Source organism: Martes martes, assembly GCF_963455335.1.
Source record: "Martes martes genome assembly, chromosome: 10".
Lineage (NCBI taxonomy): Eukaryota > Metazoa > Chordata > Mammalia > Carnivora > Mustelidae > Martes > Martes martes.
In genome coordinates, this window is record NC_137898.1 from 9,788,616 (window position 1) to 9,815,276 (window position 26,661).

Sequence of the window (26,661 nt, forward strand, 5' to 3'; positions counted from 1 at the left end):
TATTCTGGGTTCTGCTCTTTTCACTGTAAAGTACTTTCTACCTATAAACAGTTCACATCACGGTCATTTTTTTTTTAAGATTTTATTTATTTATTCAACAGAGAGAGATCGATCACAAGTAGGCAGAGAGGCAGGCAGAGAGAGAGAGGGGGAAGCAGGCTCCCCACTGAGCAGAAAGCCCTATGTGGGGCTCGACCCAAGGACCCCTATATCATGACCTGAGCCAAAGGCAGAGGCTCAACCCCCTGAGCCACCCAGGCACTCTGTAATTCCTCATTGTGCCAATATATCCCAGTGAGCCTGAGGGTTTTCTTTTCTTTTCTTTTTTTTTTTTAAGATTTTATTCATTTATTTGACAGAGAGAGAGATCACAAGCAGGCAGAGAGGCAGGCAGAGAAAGGGGTTAGGGGAGCAGGCTCCCTGCTGAGCAGAGAGCCAGATTCGGGGCTCGATCCCAGGACCCTGAGATCATGACCTGAGCCGAAGGCAGAGGCTTAACCCACTGAGCCACCCAGGCGCCCCATGAGGGTTTTCTTACTGTGGGGATTTGTAGATGTTTCCAATCTTTACTACTAAATCAGCAAGAAACACCTTCATAGTTTCCTACTCCTCACTTTCCCAAGAGCGAAATTACTTGATTGAAGAGTACAAATCATTATATACCTCTGGTTACAAACTGCCAAGCTGCTGGGCAAGATTTGTTTTATAAAAAGGAAAACTGATGAACAGAGGGGCAGCTGTCTATCATTCTAGAACAAGGTGCAGGGCCCCGGAATTTTAACCAGAAGCCAGGACATCTGAGCTTCCTCACAGGCACTTGGGAAGTCCCTTCCCTGGAATCTCAATTCTCCTATCTATAAAATGAGATATTTGGATTGAATGGATTAAGGTCCTTTTCTACCAGAAATCCAGTCATACTTTTCCCTGACTCCTAGAAGCTCAGTGCATGAGACAAGGCTCTGCTTCCTTTCTCTTGGCTGCAGAGTCCCATCAGAGACCCAAATACTAGTGTCCTCAGAGGACAGACAGCAGAGCCTAGGGGTTCAAAGTGCAGGCTGGTTTGAATTTCCGCCCTGCCACTTGCTAACTGTGTGACAAATCACATAAGGTCTCCTCTGTTAATACTAGTTTCTACCTCAGTGGGTTGTTTTGAGAATTACATGAAGTCTTGTTTGTAAGACACTAACAGTGCCTGGCACATAGTAAGTGGTTTATAGTGTGCTTGTTGAATAAATAAAAGAAAATTTAGCAGTAAACTCTGGGTCTCTCCATACTGCAACGTGGAGAATTTAGCAGTAAACTCTGGCTGCTTCCTCACTCCTTCCTAAAGCCCAGAGGTCTGAGCCCCAGATCCCTCTACTTAAAAGGGATTTTAGGAAGGTGGGTTTAATCAAAGAATCATCCTACAAGTGGCATTTTAAAACACTAAACATTTTTTTCTGAAGGCAAATACATGCTCATAATAAAAAAATTCACAAAGTATTAAAGAAAATGACCTTGTTCCATGGCTCCTCTTACGGCTCTGGGGTGCCTCCAGGACAAAGTAGGGATGCCTCAACTTGAAGACCCAGGTTCTCCACACACAACTTCCCTGAAGTCAGGATATGCTGAAGACATCCTTTTATTTAAGGATCCCAGTTAATTCAGAACAGACCAAAAATTAAAACAAAAAAGGTAAACAGAGGTACAAAAATTGTGGGGGCATTTTCAACGTTATTTTGGGCAAAATAAAGCATTAACATGCCCCAAACCCAATTAACCATAATTATAACCGCCAAGGGTTCTCACGCTGTTGTTTCCGGGCCCACAACCAGGAGCGCCTTGGTAGTTTATCAGATGGATCTGCATTGGGTCAGCGCACCAGGCGCCTACGGACCAGTCCTCTGGAGCAACCTCGACAGCCCCACCCCACCCCACCCACGCGCCGCAGAGACTGTAATCCTGCCCGCGGGGCCCCCGGGAGCCATAGCCGCGAGTGGGGAAACTCAACCCCGCCGCGAAAACTCCACCGAGCCCGCGCGTGGGCGCGCCCGCCCTCTTCCCCCGCGGGCCCGGCGGGAAGGCGGGGGCTCGCTCCCCGCGCCACGCGGCTCGACCAATGGGAGCGCGCGCAGCAGGGTACCGTGGTCCGTGCAGCGGGTCCTGAAAACCCGGCGCGCGCAGGCGGGTAGGATCTGCACCGGTCTGCAGCGCGCGCCTGACCGCCCCTGCTCCGATGGACTCCGAGACCCCTACCCAGGCGCGGCCCCAGCGCTACTTCACGTGGGACGAGGTGGCGCAGCGTTCCGGGCAAGGGAAGGAGCGGTGGATCGTGATCGACCGGAAGGTGTACGACATCACCGAGTTCTCCCGCCGGCACCCCGGGGGCTCCCGGGTCATCAGCCACTACGCGGGACAGGATGCAACGGTGAGCGCTGCCCGACCGCGACACGGGGGTGGGCGGGGCCGGGCGGCTGCCGCCGGAGGTCGAGTGCGCGAGGCAGGAAGTTTGGCACGCAGGGACGAACTCACAACTCATTCGGGGAAGAGCCAGAAGGCGCCCAGCATACCCGTTGCCCACGACTTAGCACGGGATGCAAGGGCAGGAGAACAGCTGTGGAGACAGGCCAGAATCAGGACAGTGGGGATGGAGGCCGGCAACGTGCCCACACAAAGGACTGCGCCGCCCGCGCGCGTGCGTTCGGTCTCTGGCCGCATCCTTGGTCTCCAGCGGTAGGCAGACCCCAGGGCAGGACAAGCGGGGAGGAAAGGCAGCATGCAGGGAGCCGGGGACGGCGGTACGGCTGCGGCCGAGGGAGGAGAGAGGTCAGTGGCAGGAAGAGGGAGTCTCGACCTGTCTCGGGGGCGGGGCGGGGGGCGGAGGAAGAGCAGCGGGCGCCTAGGCTGCGCGTGCCTGCTTGCGAAGAGAAGCGGGAGAGGGAAGCGTTCTCGGGGATGGGGCCGAGGCGGGAAGCCGCCAGGTGCCCGCTGCGGTGGGAACCCCCCCGTAGAGGGTGAAGGAGGGGCCTCACGGCCCGGAGAGGACTAACCACTGCTGGTGCACAGTGGGTCAGGGAGCGGCGTGCAGAAGGTGGGGGAGCCTATGTCAGCTTACACTTAAGAGAAAACCCGAATCATGGTGGACGGTCACTCGGCCGCAGGCCAGCGGGGTCTCCAGCTATTCGCCGCAGCGGACAGCGGTTTGCACTCCCGGGCTGTGGTTCGCATCCTTTCTGGCCTCACTATGGGGGTCACGCGCCATCCAGACCCAGTCTTGCTCTTCCCTTTCTAGACCACCTGCTCTCGGACGTAAGGCAACTGGCTCCTCCTGCTGTGGTTGGAGAGCAGGCGATCATCTCGTGGGACCCTGTAGAGCCTTTGCTCCGCCGCGTCCGCTCCCCCTACATCGTTCCCCAGCCCAGCGGCATGACCACTTCCGCTGTCCCTGCCCTCTGCTTTTGCCATCCGGGAGGGTGCCTGGGCCCACAAGAGTCCCCGTTATGTCGCAACGGAGCATAGACGTATTGGCCTGAGGACCCGCAAACCTCTCTGGGAGGCGGGCGGGCGGGGTGGGGGGCGGGCAACGCCAGAGCTTACAGTGGTCACCCCGAGTGACCACTCAGAAGCCGGGACTGCCGAGTGGAGCGAGGACGTGGGCTAGCGCATGCGCAAACGAAGGAGGCACCGACGCAGGGTCCTCACGCCGTGTGATTTGGGGCCGGGGCTGGGGCCGGCCGCAACGGGGATAGCGATTGGTCCAGATGTGTGGTGCCACCGGCCGCCGGCTCCGCCCCGGCTCCCGTCTCTAGGGCAGCCTCCGCGTTTCTGAGGCCTGGGGCTGCCTGACCTAGCCCACCTCACAGAACCAAAATGAGCCACTCTGGGGCGGGGGTGGTCGGAGTCTTAGGGGAAATGTGGAACCCTACAAGATACAGCGGCAGAGAGAAAGAGGAGAAATGCAGAAAGTCCCAGTTCAGAGGTAGGGAATCTTCCTAATCACATTTTATGAAGAGCTCTGGCTCAGAGAAGGTCTGTTAAAAGTCCGGTAGGTAAAAACAGGTCTCCTAGCCCCACCCACCCCTTCTAGTTATTTCTCACCTAGATCTTAAACTCTTGTGCAAAAGCTGTCCCTAGACACTCCTAGAGGACAGGACAGCCCAGAGAGGTCTTTCTGTGGTCCCCCTACCCACACTTCCTATTCCTTGCTGTGGTGCCCTTTTCGCTAGAGCACATGCTGGGTGTTCCTGAGCTGTGCACCCCTGGGAAAGGTCTTAAGGACCCTCAAAGGACAGCTGACTGGAGGGAAGTGGTGTCTCTTTGAACCTGGATACAGCCTCCTTGCTAGATTAGGAGGATGGCCTCTGGTGTGAGCCCTCCAGGATCCCGGGGAGCCCCGCGCCGGCTTCCTAACCGCTCTGTCTTCTATCCTTGCAGGATCCCTTTGTGGCGTTCCACATCAACCAGGGCCTTGTGAGGAAGTATATGAACTCTCTCCTGATTGGAGAACTGTCTCCAGAGCAGCCCAGCTTTGAGCCCACTAAAAATGTGAGACTCTGCTGTTTGGAGACACTTTGGTTGTTGAAGGGTAGCGGGGAGAAGGGAGGCCTAGATAAGATCACAGTTGATCACAGTCCGTAGTGTTGTTTTGTTTTGTTTTTTAAGATTTATTTTATTTGAGAGAGAGCGCAGGAGTGGGGTGAGGGGCAGAGAGAGAAGCAGATTCCCCATTGAGCAGGGAGCCTCATGCGGGGGCCCGATCCCGGGACTTGGGGATCATGACCTGAGCTGAAGGCAGATGCTTAACCTCCTGAGCCACCCAGGCACCCCCGCAGTCAGCAGTTCTTGTAAAATTTTGAGGTACCTGCTTCTCCCAGTCACTGGGACACAGGTCTAAGGGAGCAGGGCTTTGAAATGCATGGCTCTCAGAAGGCTACCACCACTAACCTCACCAAGACCCACCAAACACTTAACTCCGTGTCCTCTGTAACCCCATATAACCCGCACACATTTACAGATGAGAAAACTGGGGCTCAGGGAGGGTGAGCCACGTGGCCAAGAATCACAGTGTTAGTAAATGGCAGAGCAGGGATCTGAAGCAAGTCTTTAACTCCAAAGACCATGTGCTCTTAGACCTGACCCCACAGCACCTGTCCTCTTTGCTCAGTGTCCTGGTAGCTTTACCTAGGATTATGGACTTGCCATAGCTAGCTGGGGGTAGGGGGGGTCCTGGGGCCAAAGAGGCCCCTTGTCTCCAGCAGTGTTGGGTTACAGCTGGAAAGAATAACAGCCCCTCCCTCTCTACTCTTCCGCAGAAAGAGCTGATTGATGATTTCCGAGAGCTGCGGTCCACAGTGGAGCGGATGGGGCTCATGAAGGCCAACCATGTCTTCTTCCTGTTGCACCTCTTGCACATCCTGCTGCTGGATGTAGCTGCCTGGCTCACTCTTTGGGTCTTCGGGACATCCCTGGTGCCCTTCCTCCTCTGTGCAGTGCTGCTCAGCACAGTTCAAGTGAGAGCTCTTGGCTCGTCAAGAGCACAGCCGTGCTCAGCATCCTTGGGGAAAGGAAGCTCCTTGTGCACCTCACGAGGCCAAGGAGCCCAGCCCTGTGACCAGGGCAGCTGAGGATGCGGGGGCGAGTTAGTGCACAAAGACATCTTATCATCTGTGCCTTTTACTCACTCCTTGGCCACATGTGCGCTCTCGTTTTGCTCACCCAAGTGTAGGCCAAGTGTGCCAAGAATCAAAATTCTGATTTCTCGAAAAGCTCGGCTTTTTCCTCACTACTACATTGCCCAACACACTAATAAAACTTGGGCCCTAATTATCAGAACCCATTTGCCAAGCCTGCCACTCGCTTCTGAGTTTGTCACTCTGTCCTTTTTTGTAGTGTGGGTATTCACTCCATCATAAGTCCTAGAACTCCAGAGAGTTCTATGGGAACTCTTCTAGGGAAACTGAAGACTAGGGAAAGGATAGTGATTTGCCCTATCTCTCGCATGAGTTAGTGGCAGAACTAGAGTTCTGCAGAACTAGAGTTAGGACCCAGGCTTCCTGACTCCTTTCCCAACATGCTCGAGGTACTGCGGCAATCGCAGGGCTAAGGCGGACAAAGGAAGGGGGTGAGGCAGAGGAGACACTGAGGTCTTTGAGAGGGAGCCTGGGCTAGTGGGCTGCTCTCAATGCTAACCTTTCTCACTCAGGCCCAGGCCGGCTGGTTACAGCATGACTTTGGCCACCTGTCTGTCTTCAGCACCTCTACCTGGAACCACCTGCTACAACAGTTCGTGATTGGCCACCTAAAGGTCAATGGGCTGGGGAAGGGCTCTTGAAACTCCAGTCAATGAAGGGTTTCCTTGGGGGGATGGGGGAATGCTAGGCGTTCACACTCCTGTCCCTGCTTTTCTGTAGGGGGCCCCTGCCAGTTGGTGGAACCACTTGCACTTCCAGCACCATGCCAAGCCCAACTGTTTCGGCAAAGACCCGGACATCAACATGCACCCCTTCTTCTTTGCCCTGGGGAAGATCCTCTCTGTGGAGGTAAGCACGAACATCAGTGGGAAGGTCTTGGGAGAATGGCAGCCAGCCAGGAGAGAGGGCTCTGGGGAAATGCTTACAATGCTGTCAGTGTGGGTGAGACGCTGGGGCCAGGCCGGCTCCCTGGCAGTTGTGGGAAGCAGCACGCAGTAAATAAGCTGCCCAGGACAGAGTCATCTGTTCTCCCAGGTGAGTGCAAGCCAACGGTTAATGCATAAAGGCACCTCATGCTGCAAGGATCAGATGATCAGATTACTGAGCAAATCTCTGCCAGTCGAATGGGTGGTCCTCCTTGGGGATGCTTTTTAGGCAGTCCTATCCCAGGTAGTCACCCCCACCCCTCCACCCCCGCCCCTTGCAACTTTGGTATCCTACTGTGTGCAGTCTTCCCCATCAAGGGCTGGACCCACCGTCTTACTTTTCTTTGATGCCCAGTGACTGGAACATTCATTCACTCGGTAATTCTTCTCACCCATCTGACCCCAGCCTGACTTCCAGGGTGGTCAGTGTTGGGTCTGAGTTATCCCCTGGGGTTAGGAGCAAAAACTGCTGTGCAGCTACTAAAGGACGAATGCCCGAGGGTAGAGAGCTGGAGAGCTTTCGGTGAACAGGAGGCTTTGAATGGCCAGCAGAGTTGTTGGTAAAGTTACTTTAAAAGCCTTTGTGCCCAGGCTCTAGGCTGCGGTCCGAGTCCCACCAGGTCCCGCTCCCCCCCACTGTATGAGACTTCAGCGTGCCTGGAATTCAGCCATTCAGGACTGCTCTGTTCCAGGCACGAGTGAGTGCAGGGTCGGCTGGCTGTCCTCCCCCTCTGGCCAGGAGAAGGACTCTGTGGAAAGGCTTTTACAGCATTGGCTGTCCTGGCACCAGGAGCCCCTTGTTTGAGGCTTAAGCCCTACTTGTCCATAATGTCCTAATTGTCCTACCTTCTAAGCAAGGACTTGGTTTGTACACGTCCGACACTGTGTTATGGTCAACAAGTGCGAGACTGGACCCACCTGTGTGGGGAATTTGTTAGAGCATCAGCTCTTGGTAGCACTTCTACTGTCATTGTACAGGGTTTAAAAAAAAAAAAAAAAGGGAATTTAAGTGGAAGAGAACCTTCTCACAGTACTGCCTTTATTGCTTCTGGGTACGAAGGTTTTCAGGAAACTCCCATTTGCAGACACTAAAAATATAAAGTGATATAGGATCAACAGACATTTTTCGGTCTAGTTCTGAGCCTAAGGATGAGCTGCCTATGAGTAAATGCCTTGGCTGCAGGCTGCCTGGCCTTTGCTTGAGCCCCTCTGGATGCTGATCCCCAGGCTGGCCCCACGGCATCCACCTCAGTGCCTCCCGAGTCTTTGGGGGAGCAAGAAAACGCAGGGGACACCTCACCCTAAGCACAAACTTTCTGGCTCTGTCCGAGAGTTGAAACACGACAGGGCAGTTACAAGGATCATAAGCGCATCTGACTGCCATTCAAGGAGGCAGCAGGGGACAGGACTCCCTTCCATACCAGTTCCAAAACAAGACAGGGGTTCCTCTTCTAGTTTTCCCCTTAGGGGATGGGGTGAACCTCACCCCAACATCCAGTTTATCAGCAAGCTTTGTTAATACGTCTCCAAAACACCCCAAGTGCACTGATCTCCCAGCTCCACAGCTTCCCATCTCCACCCCTGTCCATCTTGGAGCCTGATTCCTGCTCCAGTCTCTTCACTGCTCTCCTTGCAACTCTACCCCCCGCCCCGCCCCCACAGTTTATTCTCGGCTCCCACAGGCAGAGCGAGCCCTTCGAAGTGCAAAGCCAATAATGGTACCGCTGTTGAAAGCCCTCCATAGCTTCCCATCACCATGGGAATAAAACCCAGGCTCATTACCAAGGTCTTCCCAGGGCTTTCTAAGGTCCACTGAGAAGTGGCTTTCCCTCGTTTTCCGGCCTTACCAGTCCTTCTCCCCTGTTGCTTACTGTTTGCAGCCACACTGAGGGTCCCTTAAACATCCCATGCTTTTGTGCTAGCTGTTCCGCCTGCGTTGAATGCTCTTGCCCTGAATTTCTGCTTTGTCGGCCCCTTATCATTCAGGTGTCAGTTCCAATGGCAACTGAGAGACCATATCTGACCAGTGGAGCCAAGACGCCGCTCCCTCACTTTGTCCTGTCTTCCTGTTTGCAATCTGTAATTACCTTGAGTTCTGTTCACACGCTGGTCACCAGCTTCCTCTCCTCAAATCCTAAGCTCCATGAGAGTAAGAACATTCGTGTTGTTCACCTCTGTGTCTTCAGCACTAGAACAGGGCCTGGAACGTAATAGGTGCTCAGTAAATACTTGTTGCATTTGATCAGTTAATACAGAGAGAATGCTTCATCTGGCCCAAGGGCCTTGCACAGAAGAAAGAGGAGCTGGCATTGCACTCGGGAGTACGGGGTCTCCGGCTGCCAGAACTTACTGGGGCAAGGAGGGCAGAAGGAGCAATCAAGTGAGACAGCAGAGCTTTGCTCTCCTGATTTTGTGCGCCCATGCTAGGCGTTCAGGCTGACTGACTTGACTGTACCAGCTCGTCTCTATAGTAGCTAGGCTTGCAAGAAATCACTACCCTTTGGGAAAAGCCTTGCCAGAACCTTCAGATTGTCAAGTTCTGTTCCTTTCCACAAATATTTGCTGAACTTGGCTTAGCACTCAAGGGATTTTATGAAGTTCACGTTGTAGTCAAGAGACCACAAGAGGGTCTGGATGGATGGATGTAGAGGGAATACTGGCCTGTGTGGGGTTATAAATGGTTGTCTATGGTCAGCTCAGTTGGTGGAGTGTCCAACTCTTGATTTTGGCTCAGGTCATGATCTCAGGGTCCTGGGATCAAGCCCCCAATCAGGCTCTGTGCTCGGTGTGGGGAGTCTGCTTGGGATTCCCTCCCTGTCCCCGCTCCCCACTCACTCTCTAAAAGAAGTAAACAAATCTTTAAAAAAAAAAAAAAAGTACTAGATGGGAAAGGGGGAGGATGTGGAGAGGCCTGGAAACCTTATGACATAAGTCTCTTTTGATGAACAGGAGATGTCCTGAGGACCTAAAGACTCTTGTGCTCGTGCCTTGTGTGAGCAGCAGCCACGGAGCTGTAGGCCATGGTGTGTGCACTTGGCCCCTCACAGCCAGGGCCTCCCTGCGCCGGGCGCTAGAGGCAAGGCCCGGCCTGCTGTAGGCCGAAACTCCTGAGTAGGGAAAAGCCAGGCCCACAGAGCGAGGTTAGGTATGGGGTGACTGGTCTGCGGGTCCTGATTTCTTTGTGCTTTTCCTCACAGCTTGGGAAGCAGAAGAGAAAGTACATGCCATACAACCACCAGCACAAGTACTTCTTCCTGAGTGAGTGCTACTTCCTGAGTGCGCATCCGGCACGGGGGGACTCTCTCGGGATGGGGTCGCTGAAGGGATGTGAGGAAGAAATGACTTTCTGAAGGATTATGGTATTTTCAGTAAGGACTGGAGGAAGCACCCTGTCTCTGACTGGGTTCCTCTCTGCACGGGAGCGGATTACCATCTCAGTTGAGCAAAGTCTCCAGGCTTATGTTTGGTCAAGGGTCGTGTGTATCCAAGGCCAGGGAGTTCTTCCACGGGAACGCTGTGTGGCCAGGGGCAGCCATCTCGAGTAAACCTTAGACCCTGAGAAACAGACTTGGGCCAAGATGACTCTGAAGCCGTCCAGCACCCAGGGGGATAAAGGCAGACTTGGCTGTGGGAGGACTGGCCTCAAAAAGGAGGTGGAGAGGCTGTTAGAGCTGAAAAGGAGGACATTTCTGTGGTTGTCTTAAGCTCTCTCTGAAGAATGCTCTATATTCCTTGCTTTTAAAAGTCTTCATCATGCCTAAAATTTGAGTTTTCTATTTCCCATAAAAATTCAAATTTTTAAAGGAAGGGAAAGGGGGATTCCACTGATCCCATTTTAGTTCAAAGGAATTGATCCTAACTGCGTATTACGAACTATCACTCCCGGAGAAAGGGGAACGGGGTAGAAGGGTAGAGCAGAAACGTCTGGAAGAATTTTAGAATCCGTGGCCCTTCAGGATAGAGGAGCCGTAGGTGAGCACGGTCCTGCGGCGGTTATAGGGAGCATGAGGACCCTGCAGGGAAGGGATACAGAAAAGGAAATGGCACAGCATTAGTAGGGGACCCCTTCTTCGACTCCCAGCGTTCTGAGAAGCCCGTCTGCCCCTTTCCAGGCCTGCCCTCCAGGGCTTCGGGTTGGGCGGTGCCAGCTCATTTTCCTAGTCCGAAGAAGTAAGCTTTCAGCCCATGAAGCCTCAGCAGGGCCCGCCGCTCCCCTCCCTTCACCTGCTTGGCAGAGCAGCGGGGAACACAGGGCGGGTGAGCTCGAGGACAGGCAGCAGGGCAGGTTCTGTGCGTGGAGTTTCCCCAGCCGCCTGGTTCCCCTGGAAGAGGATGTCACTCCCACCTTGACCCTCCCGGCGTCCTCTTGGGAGGTCTTGCCGCCTTCAGACTTGGCGTTCATGCCCACCTTCCGGGCCCGCCGGTTGCAGTGGAGCGCGGAAAGTCAAGGCGGCTGGCAGGGGCTACAGGAAGAGGCGGCAGGGGGCAGCCCCGGGCCAGAGGCCACCCCTCCAGCGCGGAACTGCCCTCATGCTGCTCACACCCCATCCCTGTCTCCATTTCCTTCCCAGTTGGGCCCCCAGCCTTGCTGCCTCTCTACTTCCAGTGGTATATTTTCTATTTTGTTATCCAGCGGAAGAAGTGGGTGGTGAGTATCCCTGGCCCCCAAGTTCCACATCCTTTGTCTTCAGAATCCCGAGGGAAGGGAATGGGGGTTCTCCAGAGGAAAGCTCAGGGAAATTTACTCCAGGCCTAATTTAGAGCAAAGTTAATAGAACCGAACACAGACCTTCCTTGTCTCTAGGTGGATGACCTGGACTCAGCAGACAGCCTAACTCCCAAACCCCTATTTCTTTTTTTTTTTTTTTTAGATTGTATTCATTCATTCATTCATGAGAGAGAGAGAGAGGGAGAGAGTGCACACACGTGAGCACGCCCAGGCAGGGGAAAGGGCAGAGGGAGAGGGAGATTATCTCTCAAGTATATTTGTTGCTGAGCACGGAGCACCAGGCTCAGGCCCATGACCCTGAGATCATGAGCTGAGCCGAAACCAAGAGTAGGGTGCTCAGCTGACTGAGCCCCCCAGGCACAGCCCCCGCAATCGCACGGCCTGTTTCATTCATCTGGTACCTCCTGAGGTTCTTGTGCTTGGTGTAAAGCCAGGAGCCAGGCTTTCGGGTGGGGAAGAGGTAAATGCAGAAGGTTCTGGGATTCTAAAATGGCCCTGCCCGCTCCTGGCTAGATGAGAGGCATCAGAAAAGGCTTCGCGAAGTCACTTCTGTAGCTGGCCTTGGAGGGTAGGCAGAGGTGGGGCCGGGGGAGGATGGACCCTGAGCAGAGAAGCTGGGAAGTGAGGGGCAGTTTGGGCCACTTGGACGTGTTGTGGACTCGTGTCAGGGGAGAGCTGTGATGCCGAAGGAGTGCTGGATCAGGGCACTGGCACAGACCGAGCCGCCATCCTGGGAGATTGATTTAGCAGCTAGATGAAGGAATAAAGAACGTTGACAGGCTGGGAGGAGCGGGAGGCCGGGGGAGCCTGAAGGCCTTGGCTCCTGGGAAGGAAACAGGCAAGGAGGACTGGGGGCCACCGCCAGGAATGGAAGGAAGGTGTGGCGGCACGAGAAATTGCAGGTCTAGGTCGATGAAGAGAAGCTGCCGGTGACGGTGTTCCCGTCTGGGTCCCTGGCAGAGTGGCTGTACCAGGCAAACAGGTGAAATGAAAGGGAGAGGAGGAAGTGCTTTGTGCCAGTCATCGTGCTCTCTGCCTCTCGATGCAGGACTTGGCCTGGATGATCACCTTCTACGCCCGCCTCTTTCTCACCTACGGGCCGTTGCTGGGACTGAAAGGCGTTCTGGGCCTTTTCTTCCTGGTCAGGTACTATTTGATGGGGAAGGAGCCATGGCAAAGAAAAGCCGATATGTGGGAGAAACGAGTCTGGTCTGGGGGCTGCGCTGGGGCTGTAGGCGGCAGGGGTGTCTCGGGTGTTGGCTTGGGAAGATGGCCGAGCCAGGGCTGTTACCTGAGGGAAAAGAAATCTAACTGGTACTGTCTTTGTCTGTGTGCCATATCCACCAGGTTCCTGGAAAGCCACTGGTTTGTGTGGGTCACACAGATGAGCCATATCCCCATGCACATTGATCACGACCAGAACATGGACTGGGTCTCCACCCAGGTAAGGGACGGTCTCTTGGAAGACCTGGGGATGACACAGCTAATGAAAAGGGTGGGTGGGCACCGATGCAGGCAAGGGGCTGGGGCGGTTAACAACAAAAGTCCCCAAATAGCACTGCCTCATTGGCTTAAAGCTTCACTCCTGCTACCATGTGGAGGGACCAGGGACGGTCCCACACTCCCTCCTCTCAGCCAGCTTTGCCTGGAGAAGGTTGCGTTGGCCTTTCCATCTGGTACCCAGAGCCACACTGTCCCCTGCCCTCTCCCTCCAGCTCCGTGCAACATGTAATGTCCACAAGTCTGCCTTCAATGACTGGTTCACTGGCCATCTCAACTTCCAGATAGAGCACCAGTAAGTAGGGAGACCTGAGAAGCAGGGTCCTTGGGGGGGTCCCTGTGGGGAAAGTGGGGAGGTGGAAAGAGCGGAGTAGGAGTCACTGACTGGCCCGTTCTCCCTGAAGTCTTTTCCCCACGATGCCTCGACACAACTACCATAAAGTGGCCCCCCTGGTGCAGTCCCTGTGTGCCAAGCATGGCATAGAGTACCAGTCCAAGCCCCTGCTCTCAGCCTTCGCCGACATCATCTAGTGAGTACCTGAGCCTGGGAAGATGGCTGGTGGGGTGGAAAGAGGCCAGGCAGTGGGGTGGGTGATGTGTAGGGTGGGAGCAACAGGAAGGTTCCCCAGTCTTCTGGAACGGAGGCCACCAAGACAAAGGCAGGACGCTCTGTTGGTCTCGTGGCCACGTCAAGCCTTTGTTCCCAGTGCCACGGCCCAAGCTATTTCTCAGAAGCAAAGGGGAGGAAAGGGGACATATGCCGTGGAGATTGGCCTCCATTCCCCTGTAAGAGCCTCACTACCCCATGTTGTAGGGTGGTTGGTTTGGCTTTCGGCCCTGGCTCTGCTCTCTTTCACTTCCTGCTCCCGTCTTGTCCCCACAGCTCACTGAAGGAGTCTGGGCAGTTCTGGCTGGATGCCTATCTTCACCAGTAAAACAGCTGCCCCATCCGGAAGAGATGCCTGTCTTCGATGATAATACCAGCCCATCTGGGAGACGATTTTCTGGCACCAAGGCAGAGGGGAGCTTGAGGGAAAATGCCACTGTAATTATAATACTCAGATGGGGTGGGTTTGAGGAGATAAAGGCTCAACTCAAACCCCTCCCCTTTATCTTCCAGGCACAGACGTAAGACCCAAAGACAGGCCTGGCCCCTGGAGGGAGGGGTGGAGCTATTGGGGCAGAGATGTAAGTTTCCTTTCCTTTTTCTAGTTTGGCAGAAACTGATGCTTGTGAGCAAAGAGGGAGTCCGAGGGTGTTGGAAGAATAGGGGGGACCTATCAAGCCCAAAAATCAGTGAGAGATTTAGCATTAAAATTCCAGCCAGGAAAGGGGTGAGCCCATCTCACTGGTCCACTTCTCAGTGCCTTCCCCACCCTCTACTGTCTGAGGAGATAGAGCGGCTGACCCTTCTGAGCAAGACTTATATTTGAGGCCTGGTGTAGTGCGCTGCCTGGGAGGCTCAGCTCAGTCTACAGCTCGGTGGGACCTAGGTCTGCCTCAGGCTCCTGGAGAAGCAATTTTCCCACTTCTAGAAGCGGGCAGAGCAAAGCCAGGACTGTGTTGCTGGAGACATCTGACTTTGAAGGCTCCTGGTATTATTGACTTTGAGCTTATGTTCTACCCAGGGAGCATTAGGTCCTAGGTCTTGCCAAAATAGCAAGGTGAGTTACTGGTCATTCAAAATACCCTCCACCTTGGGATCACCTCTTATAATCACCACCCAAGGAGCAACACACTTCTGGGATGGAGAGTCTACTTCTTGATTCTTATCCACAGACAACCGAACAGACGGACAACTTCATCTCCTCCCTAGAAACAAATGGAGGTTCCCAGTGGTTTCCCTTTGTCTTCCCACCTGTAAATCCAAGTTTAATAAAGTAGTCAGCACAAGTGACCACATTGGGAGACCCTAAATTATCAGTCAGGAGGAAAACACAGAATTCTGTCCTAAAGAATATAGGGGTTGCTAAGAAATTTTCTAATTTCTTGATTAGAAAATTAAGAAGCAATTTCTTTTTAATTTCTTAGAAATTTCTCAGAAGCAACAATGTATTGCTTCTGAGTAGGAACAGTGAATTAAATATAATCACTTCACAGTCCTAAAGCAGAGATAGGAAGATAAAAACAGTTTGTGAACTATGAACTCTTCAAGCATCTTCTCAGCTGGACACCAGGTAGGAATTTAAGATAATCTCTTAAAAAGCCTCCCCGCCTAATACTGAAATACAGTTTTTTACAAAATCTTCTGGTTCTTAAAAGGTAACGATTTAACCCGTGTCTAAAGCAAACAAACAAAAGAACGTGCCCAATAGTCTTGCCTTAAGCCCCAGGGCTTGTCCTCTGCATTCACAGCCTCTGCTCTGCCCCACAGCCCCAGCTTTCCCTTGCAGGTGAGGGCATGATGTGCCTGTTCGACAGCACCTACTCTAAGCACATTGCACATTTTGGATCTGGAAAGGAGGAAACTCAAACTAGAAGGAAAAAGCAGAGCCATAGTTTAGGTGAGCCTACATTTAGTTGTGGGAGCGAACAAAGGTCATCTGAAAGTGAGCTGCTGTGGGGTTAGAACACCCCCGTGGAAAGGCTGGAAAGGGATGACTTCAGCGGTTTGCAAAACACAGATTAAAGAGACAACACGAGGGCAGGACGGGTTGCAGAAGAGTTCAGCCCTTCTCCATTTGCACAGGACTTGGTTTGAAACAACCTGGATAGAAAGACCAGAAGCAGGACTGAAAAGTTCTACTTTCATTGGCTTCCTCCCACCAGAACAGGTGCTGATCCTGCCCCGTCCCTCTGGTCCCTACTCCCCAAGGTTTAAGAGTCCTGTCACCAGCTTGTCCAGCCACCTGGCTGCCAGTCGGAGCAAACCCAGCAAGGCTTACTGAGCCAAGCCCAGGTCCTCAATGCCTTTCAACCACTGTGGCCTTCTCTCCTTCACCTAGACTAGTGTGGTCTCACGTGGCCACAGAGGGACACACCAGCGACAAAAAGCCTCAGACTGTTTTAACAGTACAATGAGTGATCTCAAATCCAAGCAGTGACATGAGAAAACAAGCTTAAAGAGGACAAGTCACCTCCAGTCACAGACTGTGGCGAAACTAACATCTGAACTCAGTGTTTTAGAATTCCAACGTACGGGACGCCTGGATGGCTCAGTTGGTTAAGCCGCTGCCTTCGGCTCAGGTCATCTTCCCAGCATCCTGGGATCGAGTCCCACATCAGGCTCCTTGCTCGGCAGGGAGCCTGCTTTTCCCTCTGCCTGCTACTCTGTCTGCCTGTGCTCGCTCGCCCTCTCTCTCTCTCTCTCTGACAAATAAATAAATAAAATCTTTAAAAAAAAAAAAAAGAATTCCAACGTACATGTTTATCTTTGTTACTCTCATCTTCCCACCGCGTTACTGGAAGCACTTTCTTTACCAGGCCCCCACACCTGCATCCTTTTTGTGTGTGCTAATTTTGTCACCACATCCAGATGAGGTAAAGCTGAAAAATAAAGTTAATTTTGACCAAATGAAAGCTATTCTATTCACTTGTCGTAATCCATGATTTTCTTCTGCACATGTCAATGGGACTCCCTTTGCCTGTGCTGTAAGTTACTACCTACCTCTATGGCTGGAACTTTCTGACCAGGAGTACCCAAATGGACTCTCCTTTGCACGAGGCCTTTGAGCAGAGGAGCGGCAGGACCCTCTGAAGGGACGCCAAGGCACAGGTAGACCATGGCAAGGAGAAAGCAAGCTAGCCCCTTCTCAGGACCCCCCCTGTATTCAAGTGCTCACTCCCCAGACACACTAGCCAGGGGCGCATGCGTCTCCTTTCGTGAGGCAACACCCCCACCCTTTTGCCCTTGTTTCTAATCTCAATACAGAGGGTCCCTAAGTCTCTTGTTTTGCCTGAATCTTTCTCTGCAGGTGCAGTGCTTCAGAGCGGGACTACAATGCCCTTTTAACCTCAGTCTTGCTAGAACAGCTCCCTTTGAGCAAGAACATTAGAACATGCTAGGTAAAAATTTGCAGAACTGGTCTTGCCTGCAGTGTGCAGTAGTTAATCAACTAGAAAAGACCAGACAACTCAACTTGAAAAAAACAAGAGGAGGGGCATCTAGGTGGTTCAGTTGGTTAAACGTCTGCCTTTGGCTCAGGTCATGATCAGAGTCCTGGGATCAACCCCCGTCAGGATCCCTGCTCAGGGAGCAGTCTGCCTCTCCCTCTGGCCCTCCCCGATCCTGCTCATGCACACATGCACTCTGTCTGAAATAAATCCTTTTTTAAAAAAGATCTTATTTATTTAAGAGACAGAGAGAGCATGAGAGGAGAGAAGGTCAGAGGGAGAAGCAGATTCACTGTGGAGCTGGGATGGGAGCCCAATGCAGGACTCGATCCTGGGACTCTGGCATCATGACCTGAGCCAAAGGCAGTTGCTTAACCAACTGAGCCACCCAGGTGCCCTGAAATAAATCTTAAAAAAGAAAATACCATGGGGCACCTGGGTGGCTCAGTCGGTTGAGCATCTGCCTTCGGCTCAGGTCATGATAGAGTCCCACATCTGGCTCCCTGCTCAGTGGGGAGCCTGCTTCTATGGCTTCCCCTGATTGTGCTCCTTCTCTCTCTCTCTCTCTCTAATAAATAAAAATCTTAAAAAACAAAAAAACTGAAAAAGAAGAAAGGAAAACCACTCTACATGTCTGACTACCACAGGGTACAAGCCCTTAACTAAAGCTACAGCACTGAGGCCATCACTCACTCCCTGAGAAACTCTTTCCGCCCCTGGGCCCCATCATCATTACCACAGACTTAGATTAACTTGGTGCTCCCAAAAGCTGCGTGGCTTGGTCCAGTCTGAGAAAACCCATTCCATCCAATGATGGATACAGCAGTAACCAAAACCAAGATCCCTGCCCTCAGAATAGAACTTTCCGTCTATACCAGTGGTTTGGGAGGCCCCTAGTTATGAGAGCACTGCTGGGGAGACTATGTCCCACTCCTTCAACCAGAGAAGTTCATATCCTGAGGTTCCACGTAAGATTGCACTCGAAAAATATGTTGCCCTGTGAGAAATTTTGAAGACCACCAGTCTTCTGTCTTCTACCTGCTTAATCTGTTAGAATATTGGCAGTTTAAATTTCAGATTGCCTAAGAGTGCCTGTTAACTTCAACTGGCAGTGACAGGAATGCTAAAAAATTAGAAACTCCCCACCAAGTTTTGTCAGGATTATAAAACTGTTAAAACATTCCATCTCCATGGGAAACAGCAACCTGAATTTGATGTCACAAAAGAAACACCAAAGTCCTGAAGTGTAGTTTTTTCACAATTTATAAACAGGTAAGGAAAATGCTTGGATGCTATGAAGTAGCTGATCAAAACTGCGAGGCTTTCTCAAAGGTGCTCCTTTCTCTCACACAGTAGGTGGGAAACTAGAAACCCATTCAATTTATTCAAATTTCTTTCCTGGTTAAGCTAGGCCTTTCTCCAAATGGCTTAAGTATGGCCAAAGCTGCCTTAGCCAGTCTGTGGGGTGTGGCGCCACCTTGTGGCCACTCTCAAACCTCTTGTAATAGTACACTTCTGGAGTGTTCTCTTTAGCGCAAAAAGAACATTATACTGCTGAAGGCTGGGGAAACTCGAGATGTTTTCAAACGTTGTCAGAGAACATGACATTCTGGTTTGTTTTTATAACTTTATTGACTCTCCTCTCGTATCTTTAAAACAAAAACAAATACAGCACATGAAAATAGCATCTTATCCCAAAGTCGCAACTCTGCTGACTGCCTCAGAGAAGACATTCGAATTTCGCCATCTTTCACCTCTAAATAACCACTGTGAAGACTCAAGTTACATAGCAAGTTCAAGTTTCTGCCCCCACCCCAGGACACACAGTAATCGGACCCTTCTTGCCAACTCCAGGGACTCTAGCTCTCCCCATCTGTTAAGGCTCAGTCTTCCTGATGGCTGTCCCACAGGGTGGGTCAAGGCTGAGCCCGAGATTAGTGCAGTCTGGTGCCACCACCCACTCCTGTCAGCCACCAGGTGGCAAACCAGGAAATCATTTTTGTCCAGTCGGCAGTCTCTATGGTTTATCTCCCACTCCCTCTTCATTAACAATAGATTCAGTGTCCCTTAAATTGCCTGAGAGCTGTTTTGAGCGGGACATACTCTCCTGAGCTAAAAGAGAAGAAAACAAAATAGCTCTGTGGCATTCCTGCCATCAGATCAAGTACAAAAGGGAAAAGCACTACCGAGAAGGCTAGAGCTAGAGAAGCAATGCAATCCCCTCCCCGCCCCCCGCGGGTTCTCTAGCGCTAGCTCCCGAGGGTTCGAGAAGGCAGACATTCTGGGGTCAAGGCGCTAGGAGGGGAAATGAATTTATTTTCCCCTTTTGAGCTTCCCTGCTGCCCCAGTCTTTGCCTTCTTCTTAGCAGATCCCTTGGGCTCTGGCTCCTTGCGCTTCGCTGAAGAGAGAGAGCCAGTCACCTTGAAGAAATCATCCAGGCGACCCTGGGTGCTGCCTTGGCGGCTCTTGCTCAGCCGCCTGACGCCACTGCGTATTCGCTCCTCAGAGAACTGCTTTTCGCCACACATGAACTTGACGAGCTCCTCTTCGTTTGGCTCGCTCCACTTCAGCTCCACAGACTCTGGGTCAAGCACCTCGGGCTCCAGGAAGAGCTGCTGGGCCTCCTTGTGGAGCCAGTTTTCCGGCACCGGGTACTTGCTGGGGTCAAGCTGCCGCACAATCTCCTCGATGCTCTTGTGCTTCTGGATGAGGCCCACGGCCCGCCTGGGCCCAATGCCCCGAATGCTCTCGCAGTAGTCGCTGCCCAGCAGGATGCACAGATCTACAAACTGCTCCTGGCTCAGGCCCAGCTCCTGCAGAATCCGGCTCAGGTGGAATTCCTGGATGGGCAGCTTCTTGGCCTCGCTGGCAGTCAGGTGCCGCATTAGCACGGGGCTGCCAAAGGTCAGGCAATCCATGTCCTCGGTGGCCGCGGCATAGACTTTGCCAGCCTTCACGAGGGCAGCACAGCTGGCCTCGGCCTCACTGGGCGCATCAAGGTACGGGACGCCCATGAGGCTCAGCAGATGCTTGCACTCATCATTGTGCTGCTTGGTGACCTTTACCAGCCTCTTAGTAAACTTTTCCACCTCCTCCTCGGCCCCCGCGGCCTGAGCCTGCTGCAGCTGCTTCTCCGCCTCCGCCCGCCGCTCGCTGCGTTTGGCCAGCTCACCTGACTTGAGCTGCGGTGGCTTGCCGTCGAAGACATACACGGGCTTGATGCCGTTCTCCATCATGCGGATGGTGCGGTAGAACATGCCCATCAGGTGGCTGGTAGTCTCACCCTCCTCATTCTGCAGCACGTCCCCTCCCTGGCGAACAGCAATCAGGAACTGATAAATGCTCATAGAGGCATCAATAGCCACCTTGCGGCCAAAGTAGCTCTTGATGTCATTCTCCCGGATGGCACCAGGGGCCACATCAGCAATCAGTTTGGCCAGGCCTTGAATCCCCATGGCAATACAGAGGAGGGACAGCTGAAAAAGAAAGGAGTAAAGTGAGAAGAGGAGGAACTTAAAGGATGCAAAGGACCACGGTGCTATCCCACCAACTCCATGCCCTCAACCGAACAAACTGAGCACAAGGACGCCAATTTGGGACCGCAGAAGATGAAAAGGTGAACAAGACGAGGTCGCCATTAGCGAAAAAACTTACCCTCTAGCAAGTGAGGCCACTCAATTAGTACTAAGGCTTCCTGGGTATCGGAGGAAAAAACTGGGTGCTAAGAGGAATAAGATCCTGCTGGTGTTGAGGAACTTAAGGTTTCATGGATAAGGCAGCAATAGGGCTCACATGCAGTAAGGGCTACCACTGGTGTGGGCACCGAGGACCCTACAAGTCCAGAGGACAGTGCCTACCCTGGCCTGAGGAACCCAGGGACCATAATGAGAGAACCAAGCCCTGAAAGACAAGCAAATACTGGCTAAACAGAGATGACGAGATGACACAAGTACAAAAGCAACCATAATACAAAGCTGAATGTGCACAGTGGCCAAACAAACACGAGTTATCTATCTTTTTGCCAATTCACTGACAACTCATACAATCCTCCTCTGTACCTTTATGCCAGTCACTGAACACCCCCAACTCATTCCTCTGGCTCCCTGCCTCTTAGCAGTGGTGACGGTTAGTTTTATGTGCCAACCTGGCTAGGCTGGGGCGCCCAGTTATTTACTCTAACACCAATCCAGGTATTGCTGTGAAGGTAATTTTGTGACATCTATCATCAGTTAACTTTAAGCAAAGGAGATTATCCTCCATCACATGGGTGGGCCTCATTCAATCAGCCGTAAGGCCTTGGCAGCAATAACAGTTTCCCAAAGAAATTCTGCTTGAGGACTACACCATCAACTCCTGCATGAGTTTCCAGCCTGGGTGCCAGCCCGATCATTTTCAACCTTGCCAACCTCTACAATCACCTAAGCCAATTCCTTAAAATAAATCTCCTTACATCTGTCCATATCCTATACCTTATTGTTTCTCTGGAAAATCCTGACTGATACAGCAGCCCTAAGAAGGACTGGCGAAGAACGTATGTGAACAAGAGTTATGTGGCTTTCTCACCCACTGCGGCTCAAGTCTCCCTTCAGTGTCCCCTCAGCACTGCACCTGGTTTCTACTTCTACCACGATGTTGCTAGAAATTTTAACTCTTTTCCTTTGTATTTTCTCTCCACCACTAAGTCTGAAGCGTGAACTCCATGGCTCCTACCTGAACCTAGGTCCTGATCTAGGAAGCTGGCAAGCTGGAGTTGCTTATTCCCACATGGCACTTCTGTGGTTCAGGCCCCTTTACAAGTATTACCTAGGGCAGTGCTTCCCGAACTTCGGTCAGACCCAAACCACCCTCACAGATTTTTTTCGCCACTCCCATCTAAAACCTGTACCTTCATTCACATAATATTTTCTTTAAAGGGACACCATTGTTTTAAAAACGAAAGTAAGTTGAAAAGGAGAACTCCTCTTAAGCCCGTGTCATATCAGTTATATTTTAATGTGTCAAATGTGTGACTGTTAAAAAGGATTTTTTGGATGCCATTTAAAGTCATCGTGTGGGGCGCCTGGGTGGCTCAGTTGGTGAAGCGAATGCCTTCAGCTCAGGTCATTGTGCCAGAGTCCCGGGATAGAGCCCCCGCAGCCCCCAAAGTGGACTCCCTGCTCAGCAGGGAGTCTGTTTCTCCCTCTGACCCTCTCCCCTCTCATTCTCTCTCCCTCTCTCAAATAAATAAATAAAATCTTAATAAATAAATAAAGCCATCGTGTGTCCACTGGTGGCATGCGTCCAACACTCCAAGAAAGATGACACTAGACCTTTCGCTGCTCCCACCTTTCAGGATTCGTTCTTTCTTTCTTTTTTTTAAAGATTTTATTTAATAATTTGACAGACAGAGATCACAAGTAGGCAGAGAGGCAGGCAGAGAGAGAGGAGGGGATGCGGGCTCCCTGCTGAGCACAGAGCCCTATGTGGGGCTTGATTCCATAACCCTGGGATCATGACCTGAGCCGAAGGCAGAGGCTTTAACCCACTGAGCCACCCAGGCGCCCCAGGATTCTTTCTAAGGCATCATAAAGCTACAATCCCCGCTTCTACTTAAGTCCAAACACCTCAACCTGGTGTCAAGATCCTCCGTGCTTTGCTTCCCAACCTACCTTCACAGTCCGGGAGAAGCCCTGCCCTTTCTCACTGCTGCTCAGCCGTGCCCTCCTCCCGCCATCCTCTGGCTCCTGCCGTACACGGGGTGCCCGGAACCTTTCCTCCCGCAGAAGCCACTCGATCGTCGGGTCCCGCCTCAGGCCGGCTGCTTTGCTAGAAGGCTTACCGAGGGGTCCGTGCCTGCCGACCGGCTAGACCCCCGCAGCCCCCAACAGCGGCAGGCGGGAAAGGGGTCTAAACCAGTGAAGTCTCCAAAATGTTTCTCATCCAGGATCTTGGTCAAAATACCCAACGGCCCCACAGAGTGGAAGCTATCTCCCGCCTTCCACAAATGAAGGGAGGTTAGGCGACCGGGCCCGCGCTCCGGCCTCCGCCCCGCGCGCGGCAGACGGCCCCCCGCCCCCCGCCCCAAACACCTAGAGTGAGACGGACCCCGCCGCCCTCGGACACGCTTCCCACGGGGTCTCACCTGGCCTTTGGAGCGCGAGGCCTCGACAGCAGCGCTGAGTCGGGTGCTGCCCAGGACGCTGCTCAGCCCCGCACGCTGCTCAGCCCCGCACGCTGCTCAGCCCCGCACCCTTCTCAGCTCCGCCGCGTATCCTGTCGCGCTCCGCAGTCTTCCAAAGCCCGCGCTCCCGTCACGTGACCGCCGCCGCGCACAGCCTCCTGGGAAGTGTGGGGCCGGACCCGACTCCCTCGGCCAGTTTCCCCTGGGCCAAACAGTCCCGCCGGGGAGAGCGAACCCTCTCAGCGGCTCTGCGGTGCCCTTGCCCCAGCTCCACAGCAGGCGCCCACAGACCGCAGCCCCCTCTACACCCTAACCCACAGGCCTACAAATCCCACAATGCCACTCGCGCGGGGGGCACTTCCTCTTCCGCAGAACAGTGCGCCTGCTCCTGCCGACGTGTTATTCCGGTGGCGGAGCGGTGGATGACCCCGTGCCTGGCAAAATGGTGAGGGGGTTGAGGGGCGTTCTGGACGGGGCTGTGAGGACCCCTTGGGGCCCGTTCCACACTCGGTTTCTCTCGCGAAGGCCTCAGACGCCCGAGATCCAGACAGCGGGAGGCTCCTGTATCCTCCGGCTTGGACTTAGGGGTGGGGAGGGAAGCCCCTTGCCTGGGACTCGTTAGGCTGAGGTTTTGATCTCTTGACTTTTAAGGGGTGAGGCGTGTGAGGTGCATTTTTAATACCTTGAGCTTTTATCTCTGTTGCCTGTGATTAAGCTGTTATCTCTATGTGGAAACTTCTTCCTCCTGTTGAACTTCCTACTCATCCTAAGAGGTCCAGGGCAGATGTTCAACCTTCTTGGTGGTGGACGGCCGACTTGGCCGCTCTCTCCTGGGAGCTCCCACAACCTCCGTACAGGCCTCTTGCCACACGGCATGGACTTCTTTGTTATCTGCCACGCCTCCTAGTGACCACCATCTGACGTGCCTCTAGCTCTGGGATGATGTCTATTCATCTTTGTATTCCCAGTGCCAAACACAGGGCCTGCGATTGGAGCCCCAATGAATGGCAGCGATTGTCTTTATCATTTTGGGGGGGTGGGGGGCCCATAAATGTTTACTGAATTGAATTCCAGTGTCTCCTAGAACAATGAGGTCAGTTTATTTCTCTAGAGTTGTTATGTTCTGGACATTAGGAGCGTTGGCTGGTGAGTGACAATGGAAGTCAACATTTGTACAGAACTTTACCGTTTACAGCCCTCCTTCACAAGCATTATCTCATAATCTTCCCTGTAAGCTTGGGAAGGAAACAAACACTTTTTGAACGACTACTCTATGCCAAGAAGTGAGCTAGTTGCTTTGACGTTTGTCATCTTTCTTAAATCATACATCAACTCTGTGAGTGGTGTTATTATAACTGTTTTACTGAGACTCGTGTTATTCAGTAGAGCCAGATTATTAACTGAAGTCTTTCCTAGGAGAGCCTGAGATTCCATTAATAGCGTACTGGGAAGAATACAGGTGTAGAAGTTGAGATTGGGTCCCGGCCCAGGCTCTGAATTACAGCAGAATTCTGAGCTTGGTGTCTACAGACATGGGTCCATAGAGTTTCTAAAATTACAGGCAAACTTTTTCTTGCTTGTGGTTTACCCTGGGCGGGGTCCATACTTTTTATCACATTTTTTTCGTAGTCATCAGTGGTCTCAAAAAATGTTAGGGACCACTGATGGATAGCCAATCAGTCACCTTCTGTGTCAGCCCCCGACTCTCGGCTGCCGTTCTTCTCTCATATTGAAAAAGCAAAAGTTCCACCTTCAGTTTAAGATACCATTGATATCATTTCCAAATGGAATTGCTTGATGTTGGTTCTGGAGGACTTCTATATTTCCCAGGCGGAAACAGATCTTTAACAGTCCTAGAAGGAGGAGGCTCCTTGATGACCTCATACTCCCCCCTCAGATTGAAGTCCTGGGATTCTTTGATAGCTCTGATCTCATGCCGTCCCCTAGGAGCTCGAGGCCATGAGCAGATACACCAGCCCAGTGAACCCTGCTGTCTTCCCTCATCTGACCGTGGTGCTGTTGGCAATTGGCATGTTCTTTACGGCCTGGTTCTTCGTGTATCCTTTTACTGAGCAGCCAGTGAGGCCAGAATTAGCAGTGTGGGGAAACTGAGGGAGAAACTGTGCTGGGTACATGCACGCTGCCGGTTTTGCTCTGGTGTGGGGATAGGGGGAAGGTAAGGAGGTTGGAGAAAAGCTGTTGATGTCCAAGGTTAGGTGCTGGCCTTATTTCCCAAGTTCAGGGGAGCTTAGTTTGCTCTTCGGATTTCCAGGATAGTGAACAGAAGACCTGGCTGGGCTGGAGGTTGGGGATAGGGGATCTGAAGTTGGAAAAATGGCAAAAGAAGGGTATGCTTAGGCGGCAAGAGATCTGCAGACTAGTGTCAGTTCCACTGTCCGCTAGCTGTGTGACCTGGGGCCAGTGACCTAACCCCTCTGGGCCTGATTTTCTTCATGGCTGATTGAGAGCTGGTATGAAGCAACAGAGTCCAGGTCATCTCTCAGGCCCCACTTCCTGGCTACCCTGAGCCAGGCAAGCCTTCTGGAAGGCTCACTGTGTACCTTTTTCCTGGAGCTGCACTGGCCAGGCTTCTTGTCCTACCCGGTCCATCCCTTTGCTTCTCCTTAATCACCTTGTCAGTTATGAGGTTACCTCCACCAAATACACTCGGGATATCTACAAAGAGCTCCTCATCTCCTTGGTGGCCTCGCTGTTCATGGGTTTTGGAGTCCTCTTCCTGCTGCTCTGGGTTGGCATCTACGTATGAGCTCCCAAGGGTAAGAGCTGTGACTTAAGGGTGGGCCCTAGAGAAGTTTCCCCCATCCCCATTAGCGGGGTCCTCAGGCCTTGCGACACTTTGGTTAATGGTGACAGACTGCAGAGTGGAGAGGGACACCAGGCATGTGTGCCTCTTTCCCTGTCCCAAATGAGGATCTGTGCCGTATGTTGTGATTCTAAGTTCTGCACACCGCCCAGGGCCTTGATCGGGCTTTGGGATATACTTTGCAGGGCTGTGGGCACAGTCTTCCCATGTTAGACATTTGCCTCGTTATACATCATACACCGTTGACCTGGCGAGGCTGCTTGGGAATGGATTAAAAGGGGGTCAGAATCTGGCCGCAAGGAGTACCATTGTGGTTAGTTTGAATGTTTTCAGTCATTAAAATAAATCTTGACTAAGTGATTAAAAAAAAAAAAAACCCAAAACCCTTGCTGCAGATAATCCACCGAACAGGTCACTGAGAATTGGCTTTGGTGGCCCAGCTTTAGAGCAGTGGGCCTGTCAGCCCTTGCCCCAGGAGCACAGGGCCCAGTGAGAAGAGGAGGTGGAAAGAAGGGTCATCGTTCTCATTTTGATACCTCCTTCTCCTCTTGCAGGTTCCAGCCGGGCGGTTTCACTGAATTCCTGCTTTTGTAAATTAATTTTTTTACTGTTGCTGAAAGTGTCCCACCTGCTGCTCCCAATAAAGGCAGATGTGTGACCGCCCCGTCTGGTGCCCATTCCGCAGAGGTGGGAGGGCAGTGGAGAGGTGCCAGGCCCCAGGTGACTTCCCTGCTCCCACCCCTTCCTGTTTCTCTTCTGCCTTTCAGTTGGTTCCTGCTGCTGGGAAGCCCTGCTTGCT

The 26,661-nt window shown here is 52.5% G+C and overlaps 3 protein-coding genes across 6 annotated transcripts; 2 read left to right on the top strand and 1 right to left on the bottom strand.

Moving 5' to 3' along the window:
• The first annotated feature begins 1,612 nt into the window (after positions 1-1,612).
• FADS1 (fatty acid desaturase 1) lies at positions 1,613-16,159 on the top strand. Of its 4 annotated transcripts, none has more exons than XM_080817371.1 (12): positions 1,613-2,407; positions 4,414-4,524; positions 5,292-5,489; positions 6,182-6,283; positions 6,390-6,518; positions 9,793-9,853; positions 11,167-11,243; positions 12,373-12,470; positions 12,672-12,768; positions 13,040-13,119; positions 13,229-13,354; positions 13,708-16,159. In XM_080817371.1, the coding sequence occupies exons 1-12, from the start codon at positions 2,216-2,218 to the stop codon at positions 13,757-13,759; spliced, it is 1,323 nt and encodes a 440-aa protein (XP_080673497.1). In that variant the 5' UTR covers positions 1,613-2,215; the 3' UTR covers positions 13,760-16,159. The 4 variants fall into 4 exon arrangements, with proteins under 4 accessions (XP_080673497.1, XP_080673499.1, XP_080673498.1 ...); XM_080817373.1 differs by lacking the exon at positions 1,613-2,407 and adding an exon at positions 2,939-3,070; XM_080817372.1 differs by lacking the exon at positions 1,613-2,407 and adding an exon at positions 3,825-3,958.
• Positions 16,160-18,499: 2,340 nt separating this feature from the next.
• On the bottom strand, positions 18,500-23,364 carry FEN1 (flap structure-specific endonuclease 1). Its single transcript, XM_080816422.1, has 2 exons — positions 23,000-23,364; positions 18,500-20,354 (listed from the first exon to the last, which is right to left on the bottom strand). The coding sequence occupies exon 2, from the start codon at positions 20,331-20,333 to the stop codon at positions 19,191-19,193; it is 1,143 nt and encodes a 380-aa protein (XP_080672548.1). The 5' UTR covers positions 20,334-20,354; positions 23,000-23,364; the 3' UTR covers positions 18,500-19,190.
• A 51-nt stretch (positions 23,365-23,415) lies between these two features.
• Positions 23,416-26,526, top strand: TMEM258 (transmembrane protein 258). The gene is made up of 4 exons (XM_080816776.1): positions 23,416-23,483; positions 24,986-25,095; positions 25,679-25,815; positions 26,417-26,526. Exons 1-3 carry the CDS (start codon positions 23,481-23,483, stop codon positions 25,803-25,805), a joined length of 240 nt encoding a protein of 79 aa, XP_080672902.1. The 5' UTR covers positions 23,416-23,480; the 3' UTR covers positions 25,806-25,815; positions 26,417-26,526.
• Positions 26,527-26,661: the final 135 nt, after the last annotated feature.